The sequence below is a fragment of the Boleophthalmus pectinirostris genome, unplaced genomic scaffold (genome assembly GCF_026225935.1).
Source record: "Boleophthalmus pectinirostris isolate CB_2022bp ecotype Guang Dong unplaced genomic scaffold, ASM2622593v1 HiC_scaffold_16, whole genome shotgun sequence".
NCBI lineage: Eukaryota > Metazoa > Chordata > Actinopteri > Gobiiformes > Gobiidae > Boleophthalmus > Boleophthalmus pectinirostris.
Window position 1 is genome coordinate 939,513 of NW_026571095.1, and position 12,628 is coordinate 952,140.

The 12,628-nt window shown below is 41.5% G+C and overlaps 1 protein-coding gene across 1 annotated transcript in view; it reads right to left on the reverse strand.

Moving 5' to 3' along the window:
* atp1a2a (ATPase Na+/K+ transporting subunit alpha 2a) overlaps positions 1–12,628 on the reverse strand; it is a 350,773-nt gene that overhangs the window by 15,125 nt on the left and 323,020 nt on the right. Inside the window, exons 22-23 of the mRNA XM_055151513.1 lie at positions 8,597–8,698; positions 6,286–6,377 (exon numbers count right to left, since the gene is read on the reverse strand). Of these exons, the coding sequence (XP_055007488.1) occupies positions 6,286–6,377; positions 8,597–8,698 (194 nt within the window). The remainder of the gene's footprint in view (positions 1–6,285; positions 6,378–8,596; positions 8,699–12,628) is intronic.

The following is a 12,628-nucleotide window of genomic DNA, read 5'->3' on the forward strand; positions in this document are numbered from 1 at the left end:
AGGGAGAGAAGGAGAGGAGAGGAAGGGGAGAAATGGAGGAGGAAATTAGGAGAGAAGGAGGAGAGGATTAGGAGAGGAGGAGAAGAGAAGGAACAGTGGAGCCGAAGACATGAGGATGAGAGAAATTAGGAGAGAAGGAGGAAAGGAGGAGGAAAGGAGATATGGAGGAGATGAGAGGAAGAGGAGATGGACAAGGAGAGCAGGTAGAGAGGAGGAGGAGGGAGAGAGAATGGAAGAGAGGAATGTGGAGGAGAGGAGGTGAAGAGGAAGAGTGAAAGAGAGACAGAAGGGAGTAGAGAAAGAGGAAAGGAGAAGAGGAGCAGTAGAGAAGGAGAGGTGGAGCAGAGGAGCAGAAGACGAGAGGAGGAGAGGAGAAGAGCAGGGGGTGGGCAGAGGAGGAGGAAATTAGGAGAGAAGGAGGAGAGGAGAAGAAAAGGAGAGGTGGTGAAGATGAGAGGAAAAGAGGAGAGGAAAAGAGACAGGCAGGAGAACAGGCAGAGAGGAGGAGGAGGAGGAGGAGAGGAGAAAAGGAGGACTGGAGGGGAAGAGAGGGAGAGCAGGAGAAGTAGAGGAAGGCATGAAAAGAAGGAAGAGTGGAGGGGAAGACAGACAAAAGGATGAGAGCAGGAGGGAGGAGGAGAGGAGGAGAGAGTAAGAGAAGGTGAGGAGGCACAAAGCAGAGGAGGGGAAGAAGAAGAAGTAGAGGAAGGGGAGAAGAGGAGGAGAGGAGAAGGAACAGTGGAGCTGAAGACAAGAGGAGGAGAGGATGAGAGCAGGAGGGGAAGTGGAGGAGAGGAGGGAAACTAGGATAGAAGGATGAAATGTGGGGGAGATGAGAGGAAAAGAGGAGAGGAGATAGGCAAGAAGAGCAGGAACGAGGAGGAGAGGAGGTGAAGCGTGAACAAAGGAACAGAGAAGGAAGGGAGTAGAGAAAGAGGAAAGGAGAAGGGGAGGAGTAGAGGAAAGAAGGAGAGGTGGAGCAGAGGAGCAGAAGACGAGAGGAGAAGAGCAGGAGGGGGGGCAGAGGAGGAGGAAATTAGGAGAGAAGGAGGAGAGGAGAAGAAAAGGAGAGGTGGTGGAGGGGAGAAGAAGAGGAGAGGCGGGAAAGGAGAGGTGGTGAAGAGGAACAGTGGAAGAGAGAAGGAGGGGAGGAGAAAACAGGGGAGGAGAAGAGGAGGAGTAGAGAAGGAGGGGTGGAGCAGGGGAACAGAAGACAAGAGGAGGAGAGGAAGAGGAAATTAGGAGAGAAGGAGGAGAGGAGAAGAAAAGGAGAGGTGGTGGAGATGAGGGAAAAAGAGGAAAGAAAAGGAGACAGGTAGAAGAGCGGGTAGAGAGGAGGAGGAGGAGGAAAGAGGAGAGAAAAGCAGGAGAGAAGGAGGACAGGAGAAGAGAAGGAGAGGAGGAACAGAGGAGAGGAGGGAAAGAAGAAGTAGAGGAAGGGGAGAATAGGAGGAGAAGAGAACAAGACGAGGAGACAATGAGAGCAGGAAGGGAGGGGAGGAGAGGAGGAGAAAAGGAGAGGAGATAGGCAAGGAGAGGAGGTAGAGAAGAGGAGGAGAGGAGGAGGGAGAGAGCAATGAGATTGAGAGGAGGTGAAGAAGAACAGTGGAAGCTAAAAGTAGGGGAGTAGAGAAAGAGGAAAGGAGAAGAGGACGAGTAGACGAGAAGAGGAAGAGGAGGAGGAGGAGGAGGAGAGTCCTATATCTGTGGCGTATATGTTAAATAGGCTCCAGCTGCTGCAGTCCAGATCAGATCACAGACGTTCCGGAGATTATTACAGGAGATGGAGGGATGAGACTCTGAACAGTGACGGAGGACGAGTTTATACCATGATTGGCATAAAACAAATATAGAAGCAGAGAGACTGAGAGCGACAATATGAAACTGTGACAGGCAATGCGCAGAATACACAAAATGTACAAAATATACAGCACAATCTCAAAGAACATCACAGAGAGAAAATCATCCATATGGTCCGGATCTGTGCATTTGACCCGTCCTTCTGTGTCTCTGGGTTAAACCTGCATTTGTTTTGGGTTAATGGGTGAAAATGTCCAGACAAACCCCCACCCAGCAGAAAGAAAATCATGACCAGACCTGATCCAGCGCCACACAACCTCACTTCAAATTATGGAAAAAAATCATTATCGCGATTATTTTGGTCAGTATTAAAATCACGATTATTCAAATGATTATTTTTAGTTAAACGATGCATTTCCCTCCAAAAAAAAAAAAACAACACTTACTTATTGATAATTTACACAAAACTTTCCGAAAAGGAGCCTACAGCTTCTCATATTTCAGACACAAAAAAGCATTGTGTCGCTTTATTCACTGACCAGAAAACTCAAAAAACGGCTAATAACGGCAACAGAACAATGTGCCTCAAGCGTCATCGAACCGTGACAATACTGTACACACAAACCTGAAAACTGTGAACACTGAACATAAAGTGCTTAATCAATACCTGAGTGGAACCACACACAGGAACAACAATGCACAAGTAAACATGTAACTAATGTGTCTTCAGTTCGCGGTGAATTATGTATGTAAACATGTACGCTCAAGGCGCTACAACAGGCCACAAATCTGAACCTGAGAGCAGTTCTGCAATGTATAAAACATAAAATGAATAAAATATACTTCAAACATGTAATAAGGCATAATAATAATGAAAAACTATATAAACTATATATCCAGCTCTTCTACAATCTCTATATTTATAAAACAAATATACTTATTTATATTAAAAATACAAATAAAAATCCCAAAATAAACTTTGTTATGCTTTATAAATTGTTTCTACTCGATTATATGAGTTTGGAAATTGTTTGACACACAAATCAAAATTTAAATTCAGTTACATTTAAATTTAAATTTTAACAAGATGAATTGTGTAACTTTTCTGGTGGAGGGTCCGTCAGATGCTTTTCTCCATAGACATGTTATTGCTTTGTGTGGAATGTTTCACAGTATGGCATTAATCCTTTCTATTTTTATGTAGGCCAAACTGGACCAAGTTACAAGTCAGATCTGTGGAGAGGCACCAGTCAGAATGTTTGTTTTTCTTGGTATTTTTGAGCCACCTGTAATTTAAGACATGTAAAGCAGAGTTTTACATGCTCATAATCCCCTCACTTATGAACAAGATCACGACATACTTGAACTCCTCCACCTGAGGCAAAACAGGATATACTGATTGGCCACAATTATTTTTAAGAATTATAAAAACTGACATGATCCATGAATAAATTAATTTGGCTTTAAAATCGGAATAAACCACCCACTTACTTTGGAATTAAGTTTAAGTCCAAATAATAATTTTCATTAGGAATTAAGTGTTTACATGGACTTTTTAAAGCAGAATTAATTTTTATTCAGAATTAAATTATTTTTTTTATGTTGTAAAAATATATAAAAGTTACATAGTGCACCTTTAATTAATGTTGCTAAAATGCAAAATCAGTTCTTGGGTTTAGTCAATAATTGAAAAAAACAAAAAAAAAACAGGTTCAACATTTGTGATATTTTGGATAAATTTGACACTGCCCTCATCACATTCTAGATTCTGAAAACCACCAATCGTTTCGGAATCAGTTTCGGAGCAGAAAAGCTGGATCGATTCATCCCTGGGCTCCATAAAACCGAAGAGCTAAACCCTCCTCCTATTTCTCTTCCTCTCACTCCTGATCTCACACTTTGACTTTTCCTCAGATCCTTTTTCCCTTCTTTCTCGTGAAGAGTTTTGACAGCGGAGCAGCTCTCGTCTACAGAAACGTCACTCTCAGAAACTCACAGGTGAAGACAGGAGAGTGAAGTTTAGACTCACAAGGACAGAGGAGAGAAGAAGAAAAGTACAAAGAAAGCATCAAGTTTAAGAGAAGGAGAGAAAGAGAAAAGAGGGGGAGATGACTAAAACTGTAATTAGTGGGTCTGACGGCTGCTTTGGTAAGAAGTTGTTTGATTAAGTATAAAATTAGACAAACTTCTTCCACAATAAATGTCTTAAATGAACAAAATTAAATGTGTGGAGTAAATGAAGATTAAAACTGGACTAAAACTAAACAGAACTAAACTAAACCAAGACTGAACCACGACTGAACCAGGACTGAACCAGGATTAAACCAGGTCTAGACCAGGTCTAGACCAGCTGTAAACCAGGACTAAACCAGGACTAAATGAAAACTAAACCAGGAAGAAACCAGGACTTAACCACGACCAAATCAGGACTAAACCAGGACTAAACCTGGAAACAACCAGGAAGAAACCAGGACTAAACTAGGACCAAACCAGGACTAAACAGGACCAAATGAAAACTAAACCAGGAAGAACCAAGACTGAACCAAGACCAAATAAATCTAAACCAGGGCCAAAACAGGACAAAACCAGGACCAAACCAAGACTGAACCAGGACCAAATGAAAACTAAACCAGGAAGAAACCAAGACTAAACCAGGACCAAATCAGGACTAAACCAGGACTAACCCTAACCAAATGAAGACTAAACCAGAACCAAATCAGGACTAAACCAGGAAAAAACTAGGACTAAACCAGGACGAACCAGGTCGAACCAGGACTAAACCAGGACTAAACCAGGACTAAATGAAAACTAAACCAGGAAGAAACCAGGACTTAACCACGACCAAATCAGGACTAAACCAGGACTAAACCTGGAAACAACCAGGAAGAAACCAGGACTAAACTAGGACCAAACCAGGACTAAACCAGGACCAAATGAAAAACTAAACCAGGAAGAAACCAAGACTGAACCAAGACCAAATAAATCTAAACCAGGGCCAAAACAGGACAAAAACCAGGACCAAACCAAGACTGAACCAGGACCAAATGAAAACTAAACCAGGAAGAAACCAAGACTAAACCAGGACCAAATCAGGACTAAACCAGGACTAACCCTAACCAAATGAAGACTAAACCAGAACCAAATCAGGACTAAACCAGGAAAAAACTAGGACTAAACCAGGACTGAACCAGGTCGAAACCAGGACTAAACCAGGACTAAACCAGGACTAAATGAAAACTAAACCAGGAAGAAACCAGGACTTAACCACGACCAAATCAGGACTAAACCAGGACTAAACCTGGAAACAACCAGGAAGAAACCAGGACTAAACTAGGACCAAACCAGGACTAAACCAGGACCAAATGAAAACTAAACCAGGAAGAAACCAAGACTGAACCAAGACCAAATAAATCTAAACCAGGGCCAAAACAGGACAAAACCAGGACCAAACCAAGACTGAACCAGGACCAAATGAAAACTAAACCAGGAAGAAACCAAGACTAAACCAGGACCAAATCAGGACTAAACCAGGACTAACCCTAACCAAATGAAGACTAAACCAGAACCAAATCAGGACTAAACCAGGAAAAAACTAGGACTAAACCAGGACTGAACCAGGTCGAAACCAGGACTAAACCAGGATTACACCAGGATTAAACCAGGACTAAATGAAAACTAAACCAGGAAGAAACTAGGACTGGACCAGGACCAAATCAAGACTAAACCAAGACCAAGTCAGAAAGAAACCAGGACTTAACCATGACCAAATCAGGACTAAATCAGGACTAAACCTGGAAACAACCAGGAAGAAACCAGGACTAAACTAGGACCAAATCAGGAAGAAACCAGGACCAAATGAAAACTAAACCAAGAAGAAAACAAGACTGAACCAGGACCAAATTAGGACCAAACTAGGACTAAACCAGGACCAAATGAAAACTAAACCAAGAAGAGAACAGGACTAAAGCAGGACCAAATCAGGACCAAATGAATAGTAACCAGGAAGAAACCAGGACTGAACCAGGACCAAATCAAGACTAAACCAGGACTAAACCAGAACCAAATGAACACTAAACCAGGAAGAAACCAGGACTGATCTAGGTCCAAATCAGGACTAAACCAGGACTAAACCAGGACTAAACCAGGACTAAACCAGGACTAAACCAGGACCAAATCAGGATCAAATGAAAAATAAACCAGGAAGAAACCAAGACTGAACCAGAACCAAATCAGGACTAAACCAGGACCAAATTAAAACTAAATCAGGACTAGACTAGGACTAAACCAGGACTAAAATAAAACCAGAACTAACTGTGAGTAACCTTGAACTAATTGACATCTAAGTGATCAATTAAACTAAATGAAATGACTCCTGAGCACCGCTGCTGAAGACTGTTAAACTCTGATGGTCCCTTTAGTCTTATCACTGATTTGACGCCGTCTCTCGTGTTTTTTTCTCGTGTGTTTTTCTCGTGTTTTTCTTACCTCCGGGGCTCCTCCTCAGAATGTACTTCCTCACTTCATCGTAGACGAAGATGAGGAGGCTGTACGGCAGAGCACAGAACCACCAGAAGATCCTGAGAGCAGAGGCACAGCAGCATGAGAGCACAGCACAGCACAGGCTAATGGGCCGCTATTAGGACTAATGTAAAGAGGCTATTTGACGCTTGAGTGGAGTCGTGTGCGTGTGTGTGTGTGTGTGTGTGTGTGTGTGTACGTGCGTGTGTGTATATAACAGTTATAGGGCATGCACTTGATTTTTCCCATGAGCAGAAAGTGTTTTGCCGAGGAGTTTGCAAAAATATCAATATATCGTATCGTTTAATGTGAGGACACAGTATCGATATCGTGGGCTGCTGTATCAATATATCGAGTATTTTGTGTATATTTAATCCGTGTATCATTCGTTCATTTGTTTTTCAATATAAAACCAAAAACAAGAAAACGAAAAAACAACAGTTTTCTTCGTTATTTGTCTCCAAAACCAAAATGAAAAATGGAAAAAACAGATAACGGCCGTTTACCGCTTCCGTGACTGCGATGCTGAAATTTTGCACCGCGTACAGACTGAAACAGGATTGATCCAGACCGGGACAGAGACCGAGACCAGACCGGGACAGAGACCGGGACTGAGACCAGGACTAGACCGGGACCAGACCGGAACTGAGACCGAGACCAGCGGTCCGAGCAGTTCCGTGTCATCGTCTCCGCGCTGGTTCCCTGCGGGGAAAGTGAGAATGCTCTGTGGACTACAGGTCCGGACGGGCTGCTCCGGTCCTCTGCGCTCAAGAACCGCGGCTGGTTCTGAGGTGGTGCAAAGCATCCAACTGACGCTTTCACACCAACGAAAACGAACCGAACTAAAAGCTTTTGGTTCAAATGGACCTGGTCCGAGACCAGACCGGGACCAGAGCGCTATTGAGACCAGGGCCAGACCGGGACCAGAGCGGAGGCTCAGAGCCCACGGCAGGGCCAGAGCTCGAAGCTGAGGCTCGGACCCCGCGGAGGCTCTGAGTCAAACCTCGGAGTCCACCCTGGTCCCACTCTGGTCCCGGTCTCAGTCCCGCCCTGGTCCCACTCTGGTCCCGGTCTCAGTTCCGCTCTGGTCCCGGTCTGGTCTCGGACCTGGATCAGTCCTGGTTCAGTCCGTACACGGTGCAAAAGTTCGGCATCGCAGTCACGGAAGTCACGTAAACGGGAAACGGCTGTTATCCGTTTTTTCCATTCTTCATTTAAACAGAAAATCGAAAACTGAAAAAACGAATCGTTATCCATTTTTTCATTTTGGTTTTGGAGACAAATAGTGAAGAAAACTGTTGTTTTTTCGTTTTCTTATTTTTGGTTTTATATTGAAAAACGAATGAATGAATGATACACGGATTATATTTTATTAAATTATGTTGTTACAGCTGCAGTTTTGTTGCTCATTCAGTGGAAGGAAACTCATTTAAGAGACACATTTGACATTTTCACTGTTTTGAGGATTAAATCGGGCGTGTTTCATATTCACTTTGCCCAAGAAGTGGTGTAAGGTAGAGGTCTGCGTGGGACAGAATTTTCTGTCCCAAGAATTGTCATTTTCAGTCCCGCTCCCGCCCACATCTGCGATATTTTGCACACAAATCCCGCAAAATGGGGACGTTCGCTTTCTTAATCTCTATCAAACATAGAGAAGGGAAAGGATTTGTCTAAAATGTGAGCGAAACTAGACCATGTCCGAAAATTTAGGCTGCTTAAAATGCTTTTATTAATGCCAAATAAAATATCCAGCACCATAAAAATGATGTATGATAGGAAACACCTTACATTAATCATTTGTATATACGCTCCACATACTTCACTGCAAATTGATTCTTGCAAAGGGTTGTTGGCATCGTCCTATCTGATTCCCTTTTGCAGTTATGGAGTTCCAAACAACCACCACACAATTACGAAGTCCGAATCCCAAAACTAAAATATGACAATATCAGAACCAGAAACAAAAGTGACATGTTTCAAAGACTTGAAAAGATCGGCTTTGACACTGGAAAATCAAACATGGCGGTTTGATGCTCACTTTTTCAGAGGATCCTTCCCAGTATGCATTGCGCGATGACCGGAAGTCCGAAATTCGTGACATATTAATACGAGGTTGATGATTCTGGTTTTGATTTTCAGCAAAAAAGGCGAGCGTGACTAACTGAAAAACATGTGACTGTGATGTTATTTGAGACGAACTTTGTGGTCAGATTGAGAACACAAGTGTGAATAGTGCATGTTTGTGTGTAATGTGTTGTAGTGCGTGCAGGGGGCGTACCTGAGCGGGTACATGCGCAGAGCCACGTCCATCCCGGGGCAGTAGGACAGGAAGGCAGCCAGGGCCGTCTCCACAAACAGCCCAAAGATCAGGATTCGGTTTCTACAGGAGGCAAAGAGGGACATGTCACAACAAGAACTTAGAAATCATTAAAGGTGCAATGTATAACTTTTTGGTTGGGGTCCGTCACCTGTTTGTTTCATGTCATTGTTCTGCCTGGAATGTTCCACAGTGTGACATTAAACAGCTCTAACTTACATTAATTCAATGACAGGTGGTTTTACAGCTCAAAAATCCCTAGAAAAACAGACCTTCTGACTGAGAGTGGGGTAAACTGAACTAACTAGAGTAGGTCTAAACCAGGATTAAATCCAGACTCAACCAGGTCTCAACCAGAATTTAACCAAGACTACACCTGGACTCAAACACAGACTTAGAAACCAGGACTGATCCAGGAGCAAATTAGCACTGAACCAGGAAGAAACCAGGACTAAACCAGGACCAAACCAGGACCAAATTAGAAATAAACCAGGACCAAATTAGAACTAAATCAGGACTAAACCAGGACCAAATTAGAATTAAAACCAGGACCAAATGAAAACTAAACTAGGGACTTCTTAGTAGAAAGAAACCAGGACTGGAAAAATCAGGACTAAACCAGGAAAAAACAGAACTGAACCAGGACTAAACCAGGAAGACACCAGGATCAAACCAGGACCAAATTAGAACTAAACTACGACTAAACCAGGACCAAATGAAAACTAAACCAGAAAGAAACCAAAACTAAACCAGGACCAAATCAGGACTAAACCAGGAAGAAACCAGGATTGAACCAGGACCAAATTAGAACTAAACTACGACTAAACCAGGACCAAATGAAAACTAAACCAGAAAGAAACCAAAACTAAACCAGGACCAAATCAGGACTAAACCAGGAAGAAACCAGGATTGAACCAGGACCAAATTAGAACTAAACTACGACTAAACCAGGACCAAATGAAAAATAAACCAGGAAGAAACCAAAACTAAACCAGGACAAAATCAGGACTAAACCAGGAAAAAACAGGACTGAACCAGGACCACACCAGGACTAAACCAGGACCAAATCAGAATTAAACCAGGACTAAAATGAAAAACAGGTATTCTGACTGTAAGCAGGTCACCTCTCTGCAGATCTGACCTGTAACTTGGTCTGGTTTTGTCTCCATGAATCTAGAAAGGAAAGTTTAGGAAAGGAAAGTTCAATACCAGACCGTGAAACATTCCAGTCAAAGCAAAAACATCTCCAGGAACAAAAGTATTTTACGAACCCTCCACCAGAAAAGTTACACAATGCACCTTTAAACCAAGTTATTATTTACACTTTTTGATTCGCATTTCACAAATAACGAATAGGTTTAAAATAGTAAAAATAGAGCTCTCAGTCTCTCTTGGAGCTTGTTAATGAGTCATATTTGAGCTGATTGCAAAATGATTACAGATCACACTTATTGGGTTGGTGTTTTTTAATCAACTTGGTCTATCAAACCAAAGCCAGTAAAATATTTGCTTTGAACTTCATGTGTTTTTAAATTTTTTTGTCAACAACTTTAAATAATATCACAGGTTTAACTTTACCCTGTTGGAGTGTAACTCTTTCCTACATTCTGATACTTTACTTATTTCAATAGTCCCTCTAGTTTCTGAATAAGAACTATTTGAATGTCAAAAATCTGCCCGTTTCCCTCTGTTACCACTTGACCAGACCCATATTCAAAATCCTGTCAGTGCATTTATTGTCGTCTCTTTTAAACAAAAGGCGCAGACGTTCAGAAATAATCATAATAGCCTCATGAAAACTTATCAGAACACTGTAGTTTCTTGAAAGAGATACTACAATTCCATGACTTTTCCAAAACTTTCATTGAATTTACAAACTTTTCCAGGCCTGGAAAATGACATTTTCAATTTCCATGACTTTTCCAGGATTTCCATGAGCGTGGGAACCCTGCATAGTTATATGTATGCCAAAGTGCGGAACATTATAGCCAAAAGAACAACATATTTAGAGTTGCAAGCCCACCCCCAGTAAGGCTGCATGTTGTTCAAGGTTTTCTAGTGCAATAAAAACACCCCAAATAAACAAAACAAACCAAAACATGCTTTTCAGTCTGTTTTTTGGCTGAAAGTTGCATACCATGGCTTTAAAAGTTATTTGTATTTCATAAGAACCAATAATCAAAACTTAAATTGCTGGGTTTCAGATGACATCACAACATCCTACAGGCCAATGATAGTTTAAACAGATGGGGGCAGCTCAAATGAATATAGTTCAAAATGAGATTTTTCTTGTAATACAGTGAGTTCTTGAGTCTAGTCACTGATAGAAATAATCAGGTTCAACATTTGTGAAGTTCAGTTTTGAATATTTCATGGCAAAGTACAATGTCATTAACAGAGATGGGACCAAGTCGTTGTTTTGCAAGTCTCAAGTAAGTCTCAAGTCTTTAACCTCAAGTCTGAGTCAAGTCCCAAGGCAAAAACAGGCAAGTCCAGGTCACTGGCCCATAAGTCCAAGTCAAGTCCAAGTTGCTTTGAGCTTCAAGTCATTTCAAGTCTTTAAACCTTTAAAGTACTAAATATAGCTTTGGTTGTTGCAATTTATATGAATTTGAAACTAACCTGTACTTAAAAAGGCATACAGTATTTATATATGAGTATTAATATAAGAGTTAGAGAGAGTAGAAATGCAATTTTTCCTTTTTAAAAGTCTTGACAAGATCTTAGTGTGAATCATTACGGTCAGAATAAAAAGAATTCAGATTTAAAAGTGATTAATAACAGTTCTTTTGTCATGTCTGCACTGAAATGGAAGGATCGTGTTCTATGTAGTCCCCTCTGTTTTAGTGTAGTACAATACAATAATATTGTAAATGCAGTACAGTATTACTGTATTGTACTGTATATTTTACTGTTGTACATTTGATGACACCATCTCACAGTACTTCAGTGACATCCAAAGTAACAAACAGAAGTGGGAGGGGCATGTTCCAGTTTGTTCTTGTAAAATTAAACACCACATTTATCAACTGTAAAGAAAAAAGTATTTTCTAAAAACATATATAACTCAAGTCTGAGTCAAGTCCCAAGTCATTGACGCTCAAGTCTGACTCGAGTCCAAGTCCCCACCTCTGATAATTAATAGGGAAAACTGACCCTTGACCCCAAACTGAGACTACGAAATCCTCACGTTTTGGAATCTGAAAACCTCCAACTGAATTAAAAACTTTTATGGATCAATTTGAGGAAAATTTTGGATTCTTCTTCTTCCATATTTCCCAGCTCTAGTCTCTCTATTTTATTCTTCACCTCATATTTCCGCCGCAGCAGCAGAACCATCAGCCTCCTGTAGCCAGAGGAGACAAGCAGGAGGAGCCCACATAAGGCTGCGTTCAGACTGCAGCCTGAAGTGACCCAAATCCCATTTTTTGGCCTCTATGTGACCTGTATCTGATCTTTTAATGACAGTCTGAATGACACAGATCCGCTTTTTTCAAATGTGACCCAGGACACTTGGATATGTGCTCCTGAAAACGGGACACTTTTGGACCGTTTAATGTTCACACTGGAGTCACATACAAGTCACATTTAATTGGAAATGTGAACGACCTCGCAAAAACATCGGATTTCACAAAAAAATCTGAATTAAGCGTTAAGCCCTGCAGTCTGAACGTAGCCTAAGAGTCAGGTTTATGGAGATGCATGCCAGCCTGCCCACAGTCAGGACACATGTTTTCTTTTTTTTTTTTTTTTGTGCAATAAAAACAACCAAAATGAATGAAATGTTTATACGTATATCCATCTCCATCTCTTCTTCTTCACCACCACCACCCGTAGTACTTTATCTACAAATCTCACATTTCTCTCCTCCGTCACACCACAGAATTCAGTCCAAGCCCCCAAAATATTCAATAAACTATTTTGTGCATGTCTCAGATTTCCTTTCGGGAACTAAACACCTCCCGTTGTTGACCTTTTGAGGACATTTTCAAA